The sequence below is a fragment of the Colossoma macropomum genome, unplaced genomic scaffold (genome assembly GCF_904425465.1).
Source record: "Colossoma macropomum unplaced genomic scaffold, Colossoma_macropomum, whole genome shotgun sequence".
NCBI lineage: Eukaryota > Metazoa > Chordata > Actinopteri > Characiformes > Serrasalmidae > Colossoma > Colossoma macropomum.
The window spans coordinates 10,218,029-10,231,726 of record NW_023494802.1 but is presented as its reverse complement, the minus strand read 5'-3'; the positions used below and the strand labels follow the sequence as shown (position 1 = coordinate 10,231,726).

The 13,698-nt window shown below is 40.6% G+C and overlaps 3 protein-coding genes across 3 annotated transcripts; all 3 read right to left on the bottom strand.

Moving 5' to 3' along the window:
* Positions 1-13: 13 nt before the first annotated feature.
* On the bottom strand, positions 14-3,013 carry htr6 (5-hydroxytryptamine (serotonin) receptor 6). Its single transcript, XM_036590631.1, has 3 exons — positions 2,093-3,013; positions 1,311-1,445; positions 14-710 (listed from the first exon to the last, which is right to left on the bottom strand). Exons 1-3 carry the CDS (start codon positions 3,011-3,013, stop codon positions 354-356), a joined length of 1,413 nt encoding a protein of 470 aa, XP_036446524.1. The 3' UTR covers positions 14-353.
* A 2,608-nt stretch (positions 3,014-5,621) lies between these two features.
* micos10 (mitochondrial contact site and cristae organizing system subunit 10) lies at positions 5,622-8,013 on the bottom strand. Its single transcript, XM_036590629.1, has 4 exons — positions 7,836-8,013; positions 6,252-6,299; positions 6,047-6,156; positions 5,622-5,876 (listed from the first exon to the last, which is right to left on the bottom strand). The coding sequence occupies exons 1-4, from the start codon at positions 7,897-7,899 to the stop codon at positions 5,868-5,870; spliced, it is 231 nt and encodes a 76-aa protein (XP_036446522.1). The 5' UTR covers positions 7,900-8,013; the 3' UTR covers positions 5,622-5,867.
* Positions 8,014-8,855: 842 nt separating this feature from the next.
* sike1 (suppressor of IKBKE 1) lies at positions 8,856-13,114 on the bottom strand. Its single transcript, XM_036590628.1, has 5 exons — positions 12,678-13,114; positions 11,616-11,721; positions 11,346-11,488; positions 11,123-11,236; positions 8,856-10,380 (listed from the first exon to the last, which is right to left on the bottom strand). Exons 1-5 carry the CDS (start codon positions 12,834-12,836, stop codon positions 10,261-10,263), a joined length of 642 nt encoding a protein of 213 aa, XP_036446521.1. The 5' UTR covers positions 12,837-13,114; the 3' UTR covers positions 8,856-10,260.
* Positions 13,115-13,698: the final 584 nt, after the last annotated feature.

Here is a 13,698-nt window from a genome sequence, read left to right as displayed (position 1 = left end):
TTTCTTTCACTCTAGTCTTGTCTTCCATCTGTTGTGGTTGTTATGGTAATGCTAGAAGTGGGAGATGTGTTGCAGGCTCTGTAATTCTGTGTTATATGCATCCCAGGCAGCCTTCATGCTCATCTTCCTAGTGTGGTGCTGTCTCGGTTTGGTTGGTCTCAACACCAAACACCCCCACACGGTTTTGGCAAGAGTGATATGAATACGCAGAATTCACTCCAAAGAATCTTAACACTTGTTTGGGCCCTGTCTTGACACATTTTGTGTGTAATCTATGATAGGCTTTCACATGGGCTGTATCATCCCTCCTGCCTAGTGTGCTTTTTTCTCCCCTCAGTCTATCAACATGCTCCTCAGTCAAGCGTGTCGACCTGGTTGGGCAGAAGTAACGGCAGGTCAATCTCTGCATGCTCGGCATCCAGCAGGTTTACAGCATCGGTCGCCGTGGCTGGTGGCTGTGGCGGGTCGGAGGCCAGCGAAGGTGGCTCGGTGGGTAGCTGAGGCTCACCTGAGTTGCGCAGGGAGAGGGAGAGCGGGGGTGAAGGGCGTCTAGGGATGTGTGAGGAGGAGCAGCAGGGCAACAGCCGCCCCAGCGCCCTCTTGAAGTCCCGCATGAAGAGGGGGTAGATGATGGGGTTCATGGTGCTGTTGCAGTAGCCGAGCCAAGTGATGGCATCGAAGAGCGAGGGAGGAATGCACTCACACACGGCCTAAACAAACGGAAAACAAAAAGGTCTTGCATCATGGAGGAGGTCAATACTTGGAATGGAAAAGGTCATGGATGTCTAGTTTCCCTGGAGGAAAGAGGAGCCGGGAGGCTTGAGGGAAGATGAAAAGGGTAGGAGAGAAAGAGAGAGAAGAGAGAGAGAGAGAGCTATTCACACACCATATTGAGTGTGAAGGAGGGAAACAGACAGGCGCACCCAGAAGCTCTCCGTGTCTGTGCTGTTTTCCGTGGGAGAAGAGCAAGGGACACAGATGGGGGGTGAGATGACTGGATTACTGAAAGCAGGATGGGTATAATTTGAGAGTGGGACGGGTATAATTACAGAATTAAAGAGGGGGACTTTCTGTTTGTCAGTCTGTCAAAATGTCAGGGGCTCCTACATTGATTGAGAAGCAGAGCTGGTGCATACAATTAGAATCTAAGAATTACGTGTCTATCAAATAGTCTTTGGAGAAGGCAATGGTGGAAATGAATAAGTTGAAGACTGGATGTACTTGAAGCACACATCACATGTTTGGATCGAACATCAAGACCTTTTCCAATGATGATTCTCCTAAAATGGTAGGAAGTTAGGGACGCTCACCTGCGCCAAGTTGGTGATGAAGAATGGCAACCAGGCACTGAAGAACAGCCCCAGCAGAACTCCCAGTGTCAGGCTAGCCTTCAGTGCCCTCTTCCCCTGCCTGTGAGCCAGACGTCGTTCACTGTTCACTGACAGCTGGAAAAAGAGTGGCACAAATGTTCAGAAAGACTTTGCTAAGGTTTCCTTCACTTAACTTCAAATGCTCCCTTGCCTGGAAGAGATTATTTTTTTACCCCAGAAGATGACCCTTAAGTACAGCAACTCATCTCTGCTGAACTGCTCTGGTCCCTATGCATCTCCAAGGACTTTATCTTTCATCTTGGTATATAAAGCTTTTAGCACCTTCCACATCCACACTTATGTCTGCACATTTCCACTTGTGTTTTTCACCGCCTCTGTGAGGAACATCTTTTGATTTTAAAACTCTTTCACCTCTTTCTCCTGCACTCATTTATCTTTTTTTTTCTTATATGAAGGACATGGTGACTATACCAATGTCAACTCCAGCACCTCTTAATTTTTTTTTCATGGACTAGAGAATATAGTAGATGAGAATAGAAAGGCAAGGCTAACTTCACTGTGAGCATGTAAGTGCACGCTGCATCCTGTCTCTCTCACTCTTTCTCATTTTCTTCCTTCTTTCTCACACACATGCGTGCCTGCATGCAGAAGATTTCTCCCATCAATACTCTCGCTTTTTCATGTTAACCCTTGCTATCCCCAATACATTTAATTCCTTCTCCTTGCTCTACCTCCCTCAGCTGTCTATTGTGCATTCTCACCGGAGCGTGCTGCGATATTGGAGGATCCGGATGGCTGAAGTCATCTCCATCCTGGGCAGCGTGTCCAAGTGAAGGAGGATGGGACGGCTCTCCTGGAGAATGATGCGGATATGGAGGATGTGTGAGCGCTTCTACTTGACGCGCTTGTCTCCTGGCGGCCAGCAGGATGCGGCAGTAGGTGAAGCAGATGGCCGTGGAGGGCAGGAAGAAGGTAAGGAAGGTGGCCACCAAGGCAAAGGGCAGGGTGACACTTAGGCGGCACTGCAGAGACGGGGTGACCGAGTTAGAGAACTGGAAGTATGAAGGCGGGTAATAGGAGCTCATCTCTGGCACTGTGGCATTGACCAAGCTGTGCCCAGAGTGGTCCTGTGGACGTCCCAGGCTGTGCCAGTCCATCTTTATTGGCAGGAAGGAAGTTAGGGCTGCCAAGCCCCAAGCGCCACCCACGAGCAGCAAAGCACGGGGCGGGGTCATACGCTGCTTGTAGCGCAAGGGGGAGATAATAAGGAGGTAGCGATCCAGGCTGATCACGCACAAGTTGAGGATGGATGCGCTGCAGCACATCACATCGAAGCAGAGCCAGACGGGGCAGAAGCCTGGAGAAAGAACCCAGGTCCCACACAGAACGTTCAGCATGGCAGGTGGCATCACCACCAGGGCCACCATCAAGTCCGAAAAGAACAAGGACACCAGGAAGCAGTTGGAGGTACAACGCAGTGACCGGTGGGCAAAGACCAGGGCTATCAACAGGATGTTCCCGCAAGCTGTCATCAGAATGATGAGGGACAGCATGATTGCTAGAAGCCACGGACCACTGCCACTGATGCTCCACACATCACTGCTGTGAACGTTGTCACTGAAGGTCCTGTTGTTATGATCCACACCTGATGCTTCTGCCCAGGGCAGAGTGGAGTCGCTCATTGTAGGAGCTGCCAGTTAGAATGTCTTTGGCCTTCTATTCTTAATGAGCCATTATTTTGCAGGCACATGGAGTTGAAGGTTAGACCTTGAGCCAAAGGATCTTCAGGAGGTGAATGAGCTCCTCAGGTGAGGAAAAGAGATGTCCCATTGTAGTATTCCCCATCCGTCTTCCCTCTGGCAAGGTTAGTTCTTTTCATCAGCTCCCTTACTTTCACTCTGTGCTAAGGTAGTCAGATACCGTCAGTCCCATTCAGCTCAGAAAGGAGCTAAGTGGCAAAAATATTTCCGATGTCTGGCTTCTTCCAAGCTTAGCACCAGTATGAGCAATTCTGTTTCTGTCAGCGTGTTTCAAAGCTGCGTGTCATGATGACACTCAATTGGGGGAGGGCAACTGAGAGGTGGGCTTTAGTATGAGTATGTGTGTAAGAGAGAGAGACTGCTCTGTGAAAACAGAAGAATCAGACCTTTGCAGTTGTAGCACCTGGAAAATGATTAAAACAGAACGTTCTGAGATTTGGATGTCACTTTTAAGATTTCTTTTGTGTTAAAAGCTTTTGTTTCGTTGATTACTGTGCTCCTATGGTTGTCTCTTTGTCTACAAGTGCACTACAGGTATCAGTGTTTGCGTGCTTTTCCTCTCGACTCTTCACTCCTCCTAATCCCTGTGCCTTCCACTCCAGTGTGCCTTCCAGCTTGGCTTGCCACTGCCGAGGACAGAACGTGTCTGAGCATCACACTCTTAATGCGTGCTTATGCACCTTCACAGGCAATGCTAATTCAGAATTAATGAAGAGGTTCCATCAGTATAGATTTTTTAACATGGACCAGTAATTTTGAAGCAGATACTTCTTTCTTTTTTTGTGACAATAATTAGCTCACTTCAGAAAAATACATTTGTGTGTGTAGTCACATCAAATTATATAATTTTTCCACCTTTTGCCCAAAAAGACTAACTACTTATTAACTAGTTTTTATTCATAGGGAAGCACTGATATGGAAACTGCGGGACAATGCAGATATCTGATATTTTTCATGTACATATCTGCCAGTGCCAATATATAAACACATAAAATGTACAACATGGGAGTAGATGCACCTTTATTATCATTGTGGAGAAATAATAAATAAAATGAATAGCACACAGATATTTTAGTATAATAGCTGAGCATCATCTAAATGATCTGCTCTTCCACAGTTACAATAAGTACATCATCAAATAACGGTTTGAAGTATTGGTCTAATCTAAACATCTGTTCAATAGCAGGAATTCCTGGCCTAAAATTTAACGTTAGGCATATCCTGTAGCACAGCATTGAACCCCTCAGCTTCATCAGTTTGACAGAATTTATAATCTTGTGTTTTTGTCCATCATTGTTCTCTTACTACAATACCCAGCATGCATTATACAAATACATCATACTACTCTTAGGAAATCCTACAGCACTCAACAAAGCCTGTCTGCATGCCACTGATGTACAAGCTATTAAACATATCTGTTAGCGCTATAACACTTTATAAAATTTTTCATATTGCTACAGAAACAGTTCAGTTGAAGAATTAGTAACACCATTTCAAACAGCCGACCCTGCAAAATCCACCTCAAAGCAATGGTAGCCTGTCAAAATATACTTCCTCCTTCAAGATACATTAGAAGAGGATTTAGTGAAAGTCTTTTAAACTGGGAAACCTCACTTTAAAGATGACTGCTGCACTGCTGTAAGAGGCAAGCAGGCATGTTTATAACAGACTTAGTGAGGGTTAAATTTTTCCATTTTAGCCTGAGTGCCTCTTTAAACCATTATCTGCAGATATTCATGTGAATCCAATGCCACTGTCCACCCCTAATTTTTATTTATTTTTAATAGCTGGGTTTTAACATAAGTTTCAGAAAAATGAATTAGCAGACCAGGAAACATTAAGCAGTATTACATGATATAGCTGTGTGTATATATATATATATATATATATATATATATATATATATATATATATATATATACATATACACACACACACACACACACACACACACACACACATACATACATACATATGACTACAACAAAAATCTGAAATACTTGTATCTAGGAATTAATAAAAGAATGAACTTATTAAAGGTTAAAAAAAAATATAGAACCAAAAAACTCTTCAGGCATTTGAAGGCAAAGCTTTAAGAAACACAATGATTTGTTGGCCATACAGTGTTTTCTCCAACGAAACTCAAAATCTCAATCTATAAATAATTTCAGTTTGGTTTAATCACAAATCTGTCCTGTTTTTACTTTTGGTTAAAAGCGCAATTACTGGTAAAAACATCAGCCTGTTATAATGAAGAGGTGCTTCATATGCTTGCACTTCACTGTAGAGACCAGATGCAACTCACGAATTGTCACACTGCCAAAAATTGCTCATTACATGCAGCAGGTTCGGTATCATTTGAACAGTTTGTGACAATGACCAAATGCATTGACTTAACACTGCTGTGTTGTGCTGTTTACTGCCAGGAGTGTTAATGATTAAATCCACTTTTGTGATTACATTTTTGTTTTCATGAAACCTGCATGAAATAAGCTTAAAATAATTCTAAAAGAAGAGAACGCCAAGATCATTTGCTGATGTCATAAAATAGCATTTAATAACTGCATTTGTTCCATTGCATATCATTCTCAAATCTACATTTGCCAACAAGGTTTTTTTTTGTTTTTTTTTTAAACAATGTGATTAAATAAAGACAGAATGTCTGGTTCAGGCACACAGAAGTGATGGAGGGTGAGGACAAGTCCACAGAGTGACATTAGTCTGTCGGCTCTCATGGGCAACAAAAGACGGAGACAGAATCCTTCATGGGACGGCGCTACTGCTCCTAAAAGAGAATAAAAATCGTCTGTTCATTGTTTGAACAAATAAAAAATAGAAGGAATCAATCAATGAGCCTCATCTGATACATTCCTGATATCGTGCTAACAAACTGATGCAAGTATTGCAATATTTGATAACTGTTTAAATTATATAACCTGCCTTAAATTTACTGACCTTAGTGGTGTTACTGTGTACAAGATACGGTGATCTTAGGTCATTCTGGCAGTTTGAGTAAGCCATGCCCAGCCCTGCTCCTGTGCCAAACGCAATTGGCAATGTCCTGCCTGTATGTACAGTACAAATACAGTAAGTTTTCATTATAAATAAGAAGAACTAATGCAGTCTAATTCACAACAGCAACATAACTGAGAATACTCACGTTTAAAGAATACAACCGAGAAGACGATACCTAAACCAAGACCAGCACCTACAGGAAAAAGACAACTGGTTTTAGACATGCATCATAAGAAACAGACCAGTCACAGACACAGTAGTGCTGTAAGATACCTCCGCTATGAGTTAGTGACTCACTTCCCACAGAGAGGATTTATGTCCGGATTAGATGTGCAATGTACCAAAGAGTTTTCCAACAGAGAAGCTTCTGTATCTGCCCAGCTCAGACCACAGCCTTTGATATTAACCCATTAATGTCCACCAAGTCAAATTAGTATAAGGAAGAACGCCACAGGACGTGTTCTGAATGTGATGTGACGGTGATGAAATTTTGTAGTCCTTTTATACCTTGAAAGAACATCTGATTCGCTCACTTCAGCACACATTTGATTTTTGGGGTTTTAATAATTTAATATAACAGGTGATAAAAACTTACTTTTCAGCAACAAGCTTGATCACACGGATAACTTCAAAAATTAAAGGGAAATTACACCAATTTTTCACTTCAATTTCTGAATAATGCAGTCCTTGAGATGCAAACAGAGTCATTCAGAGTGGTTTGACGTGAAATGGTTCACTGTAGAGAGACAGACTCAGTGGTGGTGATGGGAACCAGGGGGCACAATGTCTACATCACACATACAGCCATTTTATTTACTATCCAAAACCAACAGTTCACCAACACGAGTCCTCTGAGTTTGTGTGTGTAATCTGATGATGGTAAAACAGTCATCTGAAAATAGTACGTTGTCTTTGGGCACTATTTTGCCTTACAACGCCCTGCATATAACGCTCTGACATGAATGGATTATAATTTATTTTAAGCCAAAAATATTATAAAACAATGTGTCAAACATCAGACAGCACATTCATAACCATTTTATGTAACGTTAACAACTTTAACTCTGTGAGGGAGCTTTTAGAGGTGGACGTCTGGTTCCTATCACCACCACTGTAAACAATTCTGACTCCAAGTTTCTCGAGAACAGAGCATTTCACACCAAGCCTCTCCGAGTGGCTTTGTTTACGTCTTAAGCATTAAACTGTGCACATTTTTTTTTGAAAAATCGGTGGAGTTCCCCTTTAATGGGTTACAGTTTCTGGCTCGGATTCGGTGGAGCATGGTCAGTTTATATATGAGTCAGGCCTTGGTTTGCTCATTAGAGCTCCGGGTTGGTGTTTAGAAAGCAGTCCTGAGTCACAGGACTGATCCCAGATCAGATTCCTGCATATTTAGGACATTAGTTTGTGACACTGGCCGATTCTAGATCAGCATTGCTAAGTTACTCTTGAGGTGCGCCGTAAAAAACGGGCCCTGGACCCGGATTTCTGTAAAGCTTCTTTGAGACAAAGTATGTTTAAAAAGCGCCATATAAATAAAACCGAATCGAGTTTGGTCATTTCGGTTTTAACGCTGGCTGCATCAAGATGAACGCTAAGTTAGCTTTAGCCTGGCTCATTAACCTAACCTTGTAGTTAAGCTAGCTGTTGTAACGTTGAGCCTGTTTTAAAGGAATAACGTTCGTTTCGGTTCTTCCGTCTCTCCCAGTTTTCTCTCAGCCCATCTTACCGACTTTGATAGCGCAGTCCGCCAGGCAGCGGTCCCACTTCTGACCCACTTCTTTCTCAGACATGTCGATACGGTTGATGTTAGCGAGTTGAATCGGGTTGACTTTGTATAAGGCGGCTAAGCTGTCATTTTTCCCGAATGTATGAGGGAGGTCACCCACACAGCAGGAGCATTAGCGCCACCTGCTGGACGGGCGTGCTAGTCATGAGAGATAAAGGTGGGTAGATGGGCGTAAACAACCAAGGTGAAAGTGGTATTACTTCAGTGAAATAATGATTCAAATATAAGTAAAAGTACCTTTTGAAAAAGCAGCTTAAGTAGTACAAAATTATCAAGTCCAAAAGGTAGTCAGCAAAAGTCAAAGGTGTGAGCAACACTAACAATGTAAGATGAAGATAAACCCCAAAAAGGAATTTGCAAGTATATTAATGAATGTTGGAATTACATTTTGTGGTTGGAAATCAGTGTTGTCAATAGTAAAACCAATTTGGTTGTATAAAATGAATTCAGTGTGCCAGTCCTGTGCAACTTCACAGCTTTCAAATAATTAATAGGATTAATAGGAGGCTTACAAATTAAGTAGCTACAGACTCAAAATTCAGAAAAAAATAAAAAACAATCAGGGCTGTAGATTATTCCAAAATAACCAAAAATGCTGTATAACACCAAGAGTGTATAATAAATGAACATGCAGAAAACCTTGTATTTGAAATATAATCTGAAGATAACCTGACAAAAAAATTGCAAATAGCTAATTACAGTATATCATTTACTTTAATATAGTATATAATTCAAAACATCTAGTACTCGTTTTGTGTCTAGGTTATAAGATTTAAAACCAAACTGTATAAATTTATTATTGTACATAAAATAATAAAACTTCTTTTAAGTGATTCCAAACTCATCACCCACCGCTGTGTATGTGTAATACTTGTATGAATGTGGAGAGACAGTGAGGCTCCTGAAGTTTGTTTTCTCCCTGCATTAACTGAGACGCTTCAAACAACTTAACAAAACTCAGACTGGTCATTGTAATGTTTTATTAAGTCAACATTTAAGTACTTTTAACATTTCTGTATTCTCTTACATTTGACATATTGATAAAAAAATAATGACTGTGATAATTTCCTGAGGTGATAACACGACCATCTAATATTAGAAGCACCTGCATGACACTACAAGTATGACATATTAAGCATAGTCATGAACTAAATTACACTGTCAGTTGGTACTCTCTGTCTTAAAGTCTGCAAAACCAGCACCATGTACCTTACCTCAAGCTCAGGTTTTACTCTTGTGCTGTATTCACATACTGAAACACAGGCCAAGCTGTTGTAGCCAGTTCTGAGACACAGACTAGAACGGAATTTATGAGGAAAATACCAAAACACTTAAGAAGTTAATTTTATTAATTAAAAACTAGCATAGGCCAGTCAAAGTCGAGGCTACATTTTAAATATTTATTTATTTTAAAAATCATATTAAATGATCATATTAAACACATCATAGAATTAATATCTTGCAAAAAATATTCAACCCAAAAATGATTCAGGATTTGCTGTATTAAAATCACACAAACAAAATCTTAATTAACAAATATTTGCAGAACACACACAGTTAGGCTAAAGAAAATCTCACTGTAGTTAGTTTATATTTTTATAAACTGAAAGATACTTTGCATTTTTGACCATTTAAAAATGTGGAGAAACTGGGAAAAATCGAGAAAGATTTTAGTCAGTTAAAAAATGATGACACGATGACACGCTGCTCAAAAAGTGAGCTTTAGATTAGACTTTAAATACTGGCTCATTTACTGACAGCATATTATAGAGAGCAGTATCAGGCGTACTTCAAGTATTAACATTACTAGCAGCCACTCCACTGTTAGTCCTTACAGTCATAATAATGTATAGAATAATTTTCCTCAAATGTTTCTTGTTGATTTCAACAGAGGAGCCTCCTTGGGCATGTTATGGGTGTTTCTGATCAGCCTGAACACTCAGATTAAAGGCTTTTTAAAGAAATCACTAACAGGAAACTAACCACCATTATTTTACTCAGCATGACTGTTTTTGCATGAAAAATTATGTTAATACAGCAAAATCTGAGGATTTTCCAGAGTGAATATTTTTATAAATAAAATAAAAAAGACAGCTGCAGAAACAGAAGTATATTTAAATTTGCAGAGCACTGTCTACTGATGAGGGGCTGCTGTGTGTATTTCCTGAGAAAAACAGAAGAAAACTGCCTCTGTTAATCCATCACAGAAAGTGCAGCAGTGGGCAGCAGGAGGTCAGGATACACTGGGATGGTTCAGCGATTCGAATAAACCATGATACAGATATGAGCCAACAGGTGTCCTGAGAGTGAGATGGTACAATAGAAACTGCGGCCACAAGACAACTCTTTGTGTCTTTGGATGTCATCAATCCTTGTCAGCAACTTTGGGCTTAGGCTCTGTGTTGGGTTGGCTGACCTCTTCTCTGTGTGGTTTCAGGGTGTTCTTACTGATGGCCAAGAGATCACGCAGCTCCCTGTTTTCAATCTGAATTAATAAGAAAAGTTAAGTAAATTTCATGATGACAAACAAGAACCTCACAGTAACTGGCATAACATTAATATATAAAAATATAGTGAGCAAGTGTGTGTGTGTGTCTGTGTGTGTACGTGTACATATAAATCTGTCCAAAGAAAAACAAGTACCTCCGAAATAGTAACTTTACAGGAGAAGGCAAAAACACTCTTATCTTTTAAAGTAAGTCAGTGTAAAGCGATTTATTCCAAGTGATTTTAGTGCATTTCTATTGGTCCATGAAATTTTCACACAGTGTAAAGGACAGCTGGTGTGTTGAAATTATGTAAAAACAAGAATCGAGAAAAATGGAGATACTGAGCTTTCTTTGGACAATGACAATTTATATGGTGAGGGGAACATCTGAGGCATTTAATGCGGCTGAAAATAATTACAGATATGCTGCCTGATGCCCCAGATGTTGTTTTATGATCGTTTTGAGATTATTATTGCATTTAAAAGCTCAGAAGATACAAGTATGTTCACATGTTCACTGGTCATTTTGAATAGTAAACAAAATGTCTATATTTGCTTTGTAGACATTGTGACCTCTGGTTGCTTTTACCACCACTGAAGTCAAGAAATTTCTCTAATGCAAAAAATAAATCAAAACACGCTAAATGACTTTGTTTACATGTCACTGATTGAATTATGCAAACATTTTTAAAAAATCAGTGTAAATCCCTTTTAACAAAGCCATGGACTAATACGTTACCTCCAGTTGAGCCAGTCTCTCTTTCACAGAGCAGTAGTGCTGGTCATCCACTTGTACTGCTCTCCGCATCACCTGACCCATCTCGCATATTCGCTCCAACTGGCTCTGCACCTCCTAGGCCAATGACAATGCTTTGTGAGCATGTGCTAGCAATATAAACCACAAAGGTGTAAAATCTACTCATATAAAACATTCATTACGGCAGAGAAGACATGGTACACACTTTGGCATGGTCCTCGTGAAGGCTGAGCACAGGCTTGGTGTCCAGCTCCTTCTTTCCCATCATTAGCTGAAGCATTTGTTTGCGGTATCGACCCATGATCAACTCCAGAGCGTACTGGTGCTCTTCCAAAGAAAGCCAAAGCTCTGTGGAACAGAGGGAAAACAGCACTGAGCAATCATTCGAAATGTTGTGCATCCAAGAAGTATTTATATCAAATCCATTTTCACCAGGCGTGCACATTATAATAAATTAGTAAATGAAGTAGCGTGCCTCTGTTCTCCTGCTGAAGTTCCTTGATTTGGGTGTTCTCCTGGGACAGCAGAACGTGGGGTTTATATTTGGAGAGCTCCTGGTATCCTGCACTTTCCTCCACGTACTGGGTGAATGAAAGAAACAGTGAAAAAATGTTGTAAGGAACATTTCTAATCAACATTTTTACTGATCACTCCTCATGATGGATTTTCAAGAGACAAAAGCGTGATGATTTATTTACAATCTATCATATGCCTTCTGACACACATTTCACTTTTAAAACACCCATATTCCTCCCTTTCTAAAATAAAGTTTTATGTAGTATTTGAAGTAGGGTTTTAACAATACATTCTGGTGTATCCATGTTGTTGCATAATCTATTAACAGCTAGAGCTGGGAGACAGAAAAAGTGCTGGAGTGAGATGTTGATTAGTGATTGGTAAAACATGCCTTTCAGACTCCAGCCCATGCAGTCTACATAGACAGTAAAGTCCAAAAACAGCCTCAATGTTGAACTCACTGTTTTTGTGACATAATGAAAACCAGTGTATTCATGTTTAAGTTATAAGAAATGTTTTGAGCTTGGACTGCTCGAGGGACGAGCTCCATATATGGAAACATTACCTGTTTTAGTGATGTCACAAAAACCAACACACTGACATACACCCACCTATGACCTTACAGTTTAGCCCCGCCCATTCATGTTGAAGTTACAATGAGTGTTTCAGTCTGAACTGCATTCAAAACATACCAGCCAACATACCAACACACAGCAGTCTTAGCCCAGCTAAAACTGCCTGTTTACTATAGATAAAGAATGGAAGTTGGTCATGTAAAGTGAATTAGGTTTTTCACATACAATCATTCAAACGTCACAAGTAGGAGAAACTAAAAATACACGATATGGACCATTAACGTTGAATAAGAGTCCTTGTGGCTGAGAGTAAATACAGGATTCTGTGAGTAACATATGTCAGTCTGTCACCACAGGGACACAGTCGAAGTGGATGAATGAAAGTCACATCGTTAGATAAAAATACAGCATGTACGATCTGTATGGTGGAGCCGCTGCTGGCCTACCTTGTCAGGCAGAGCGTTTCCCACCTCCTTCATGCTGTGGACCCTCTGGCTCAGGGCGCTCGACTGCTCGATCAGACTCTCCGCCGCCGTGTCGTGCTCTTTCAGCCTCTCCAGCAAAGTCCGAGCGTCCGACAGCACCTTCTCCAGCGTGCACGCCATGACTGTAACGATACCGTAGAAACACGGGCGAGATGTGCGGCCGTCTCGACTGTCGCTCCGGGTTTGTTTTGATGTCGCTGCCAAAACTAACTGTAAACACTGAAATAAGCTCGCTAGCTAAACTAATGCACTCAATGTTCAATTAAAGCTTGGAGATATGGCTTCATTAGTTACATGTTTCCTGCCTTCTGTCCTAATTTCACTCAGATGAGCGATTATTGATATAAAATCGAAAATAAACAGGAGATAGAGAAACTCGAAACTACAGAAACTCGAAACTGCGCATGCGCTCTACGCATTTCCGCCTCATCTGCCGGTGAACTGAGGCCTGGGAGCAGCTCTGCACTCCTAACATCTACACTTTCCGACTTTCGTTATCATTTTTAATAATATCTATATTTTATATATGTTTTTCTTATAGTCTTTCTTTGTATATCTTAAATTTTCAAAATGTATCTAAACATTTAAACTTTTAAAAATTGTTTGGGACGTTTTGGTGACTTTTAGTCTATGTAAATGTACATCGCAAAAAAGTCAAAGGCATTTTTTAGGCTGAGCAGTTATTTATATTAAATTAGTTGCATATACAACAAACTGTGTTAACGAAAAGAATAAAGAATCATTTTTTAAACAGGGCCGAAGGCTGATTCTTGTTCGAATTTTCTTTTCCACCTTAAATGGTGTGAGGCCAGAGTGTAACTTTAGATTGATAAAATTTCGTCCTCAAACGGGAGAAATCAGAGCCAGTTTAAGGGGAACCTGTCCACATACCATTTCTCCATCACTTAAAAACCATGGCTGTTAAACGCCAGAGGGCGCCCGCGAGCAAGTCCTTAATAAAGGGTGGTGAATGGAGCTAAAC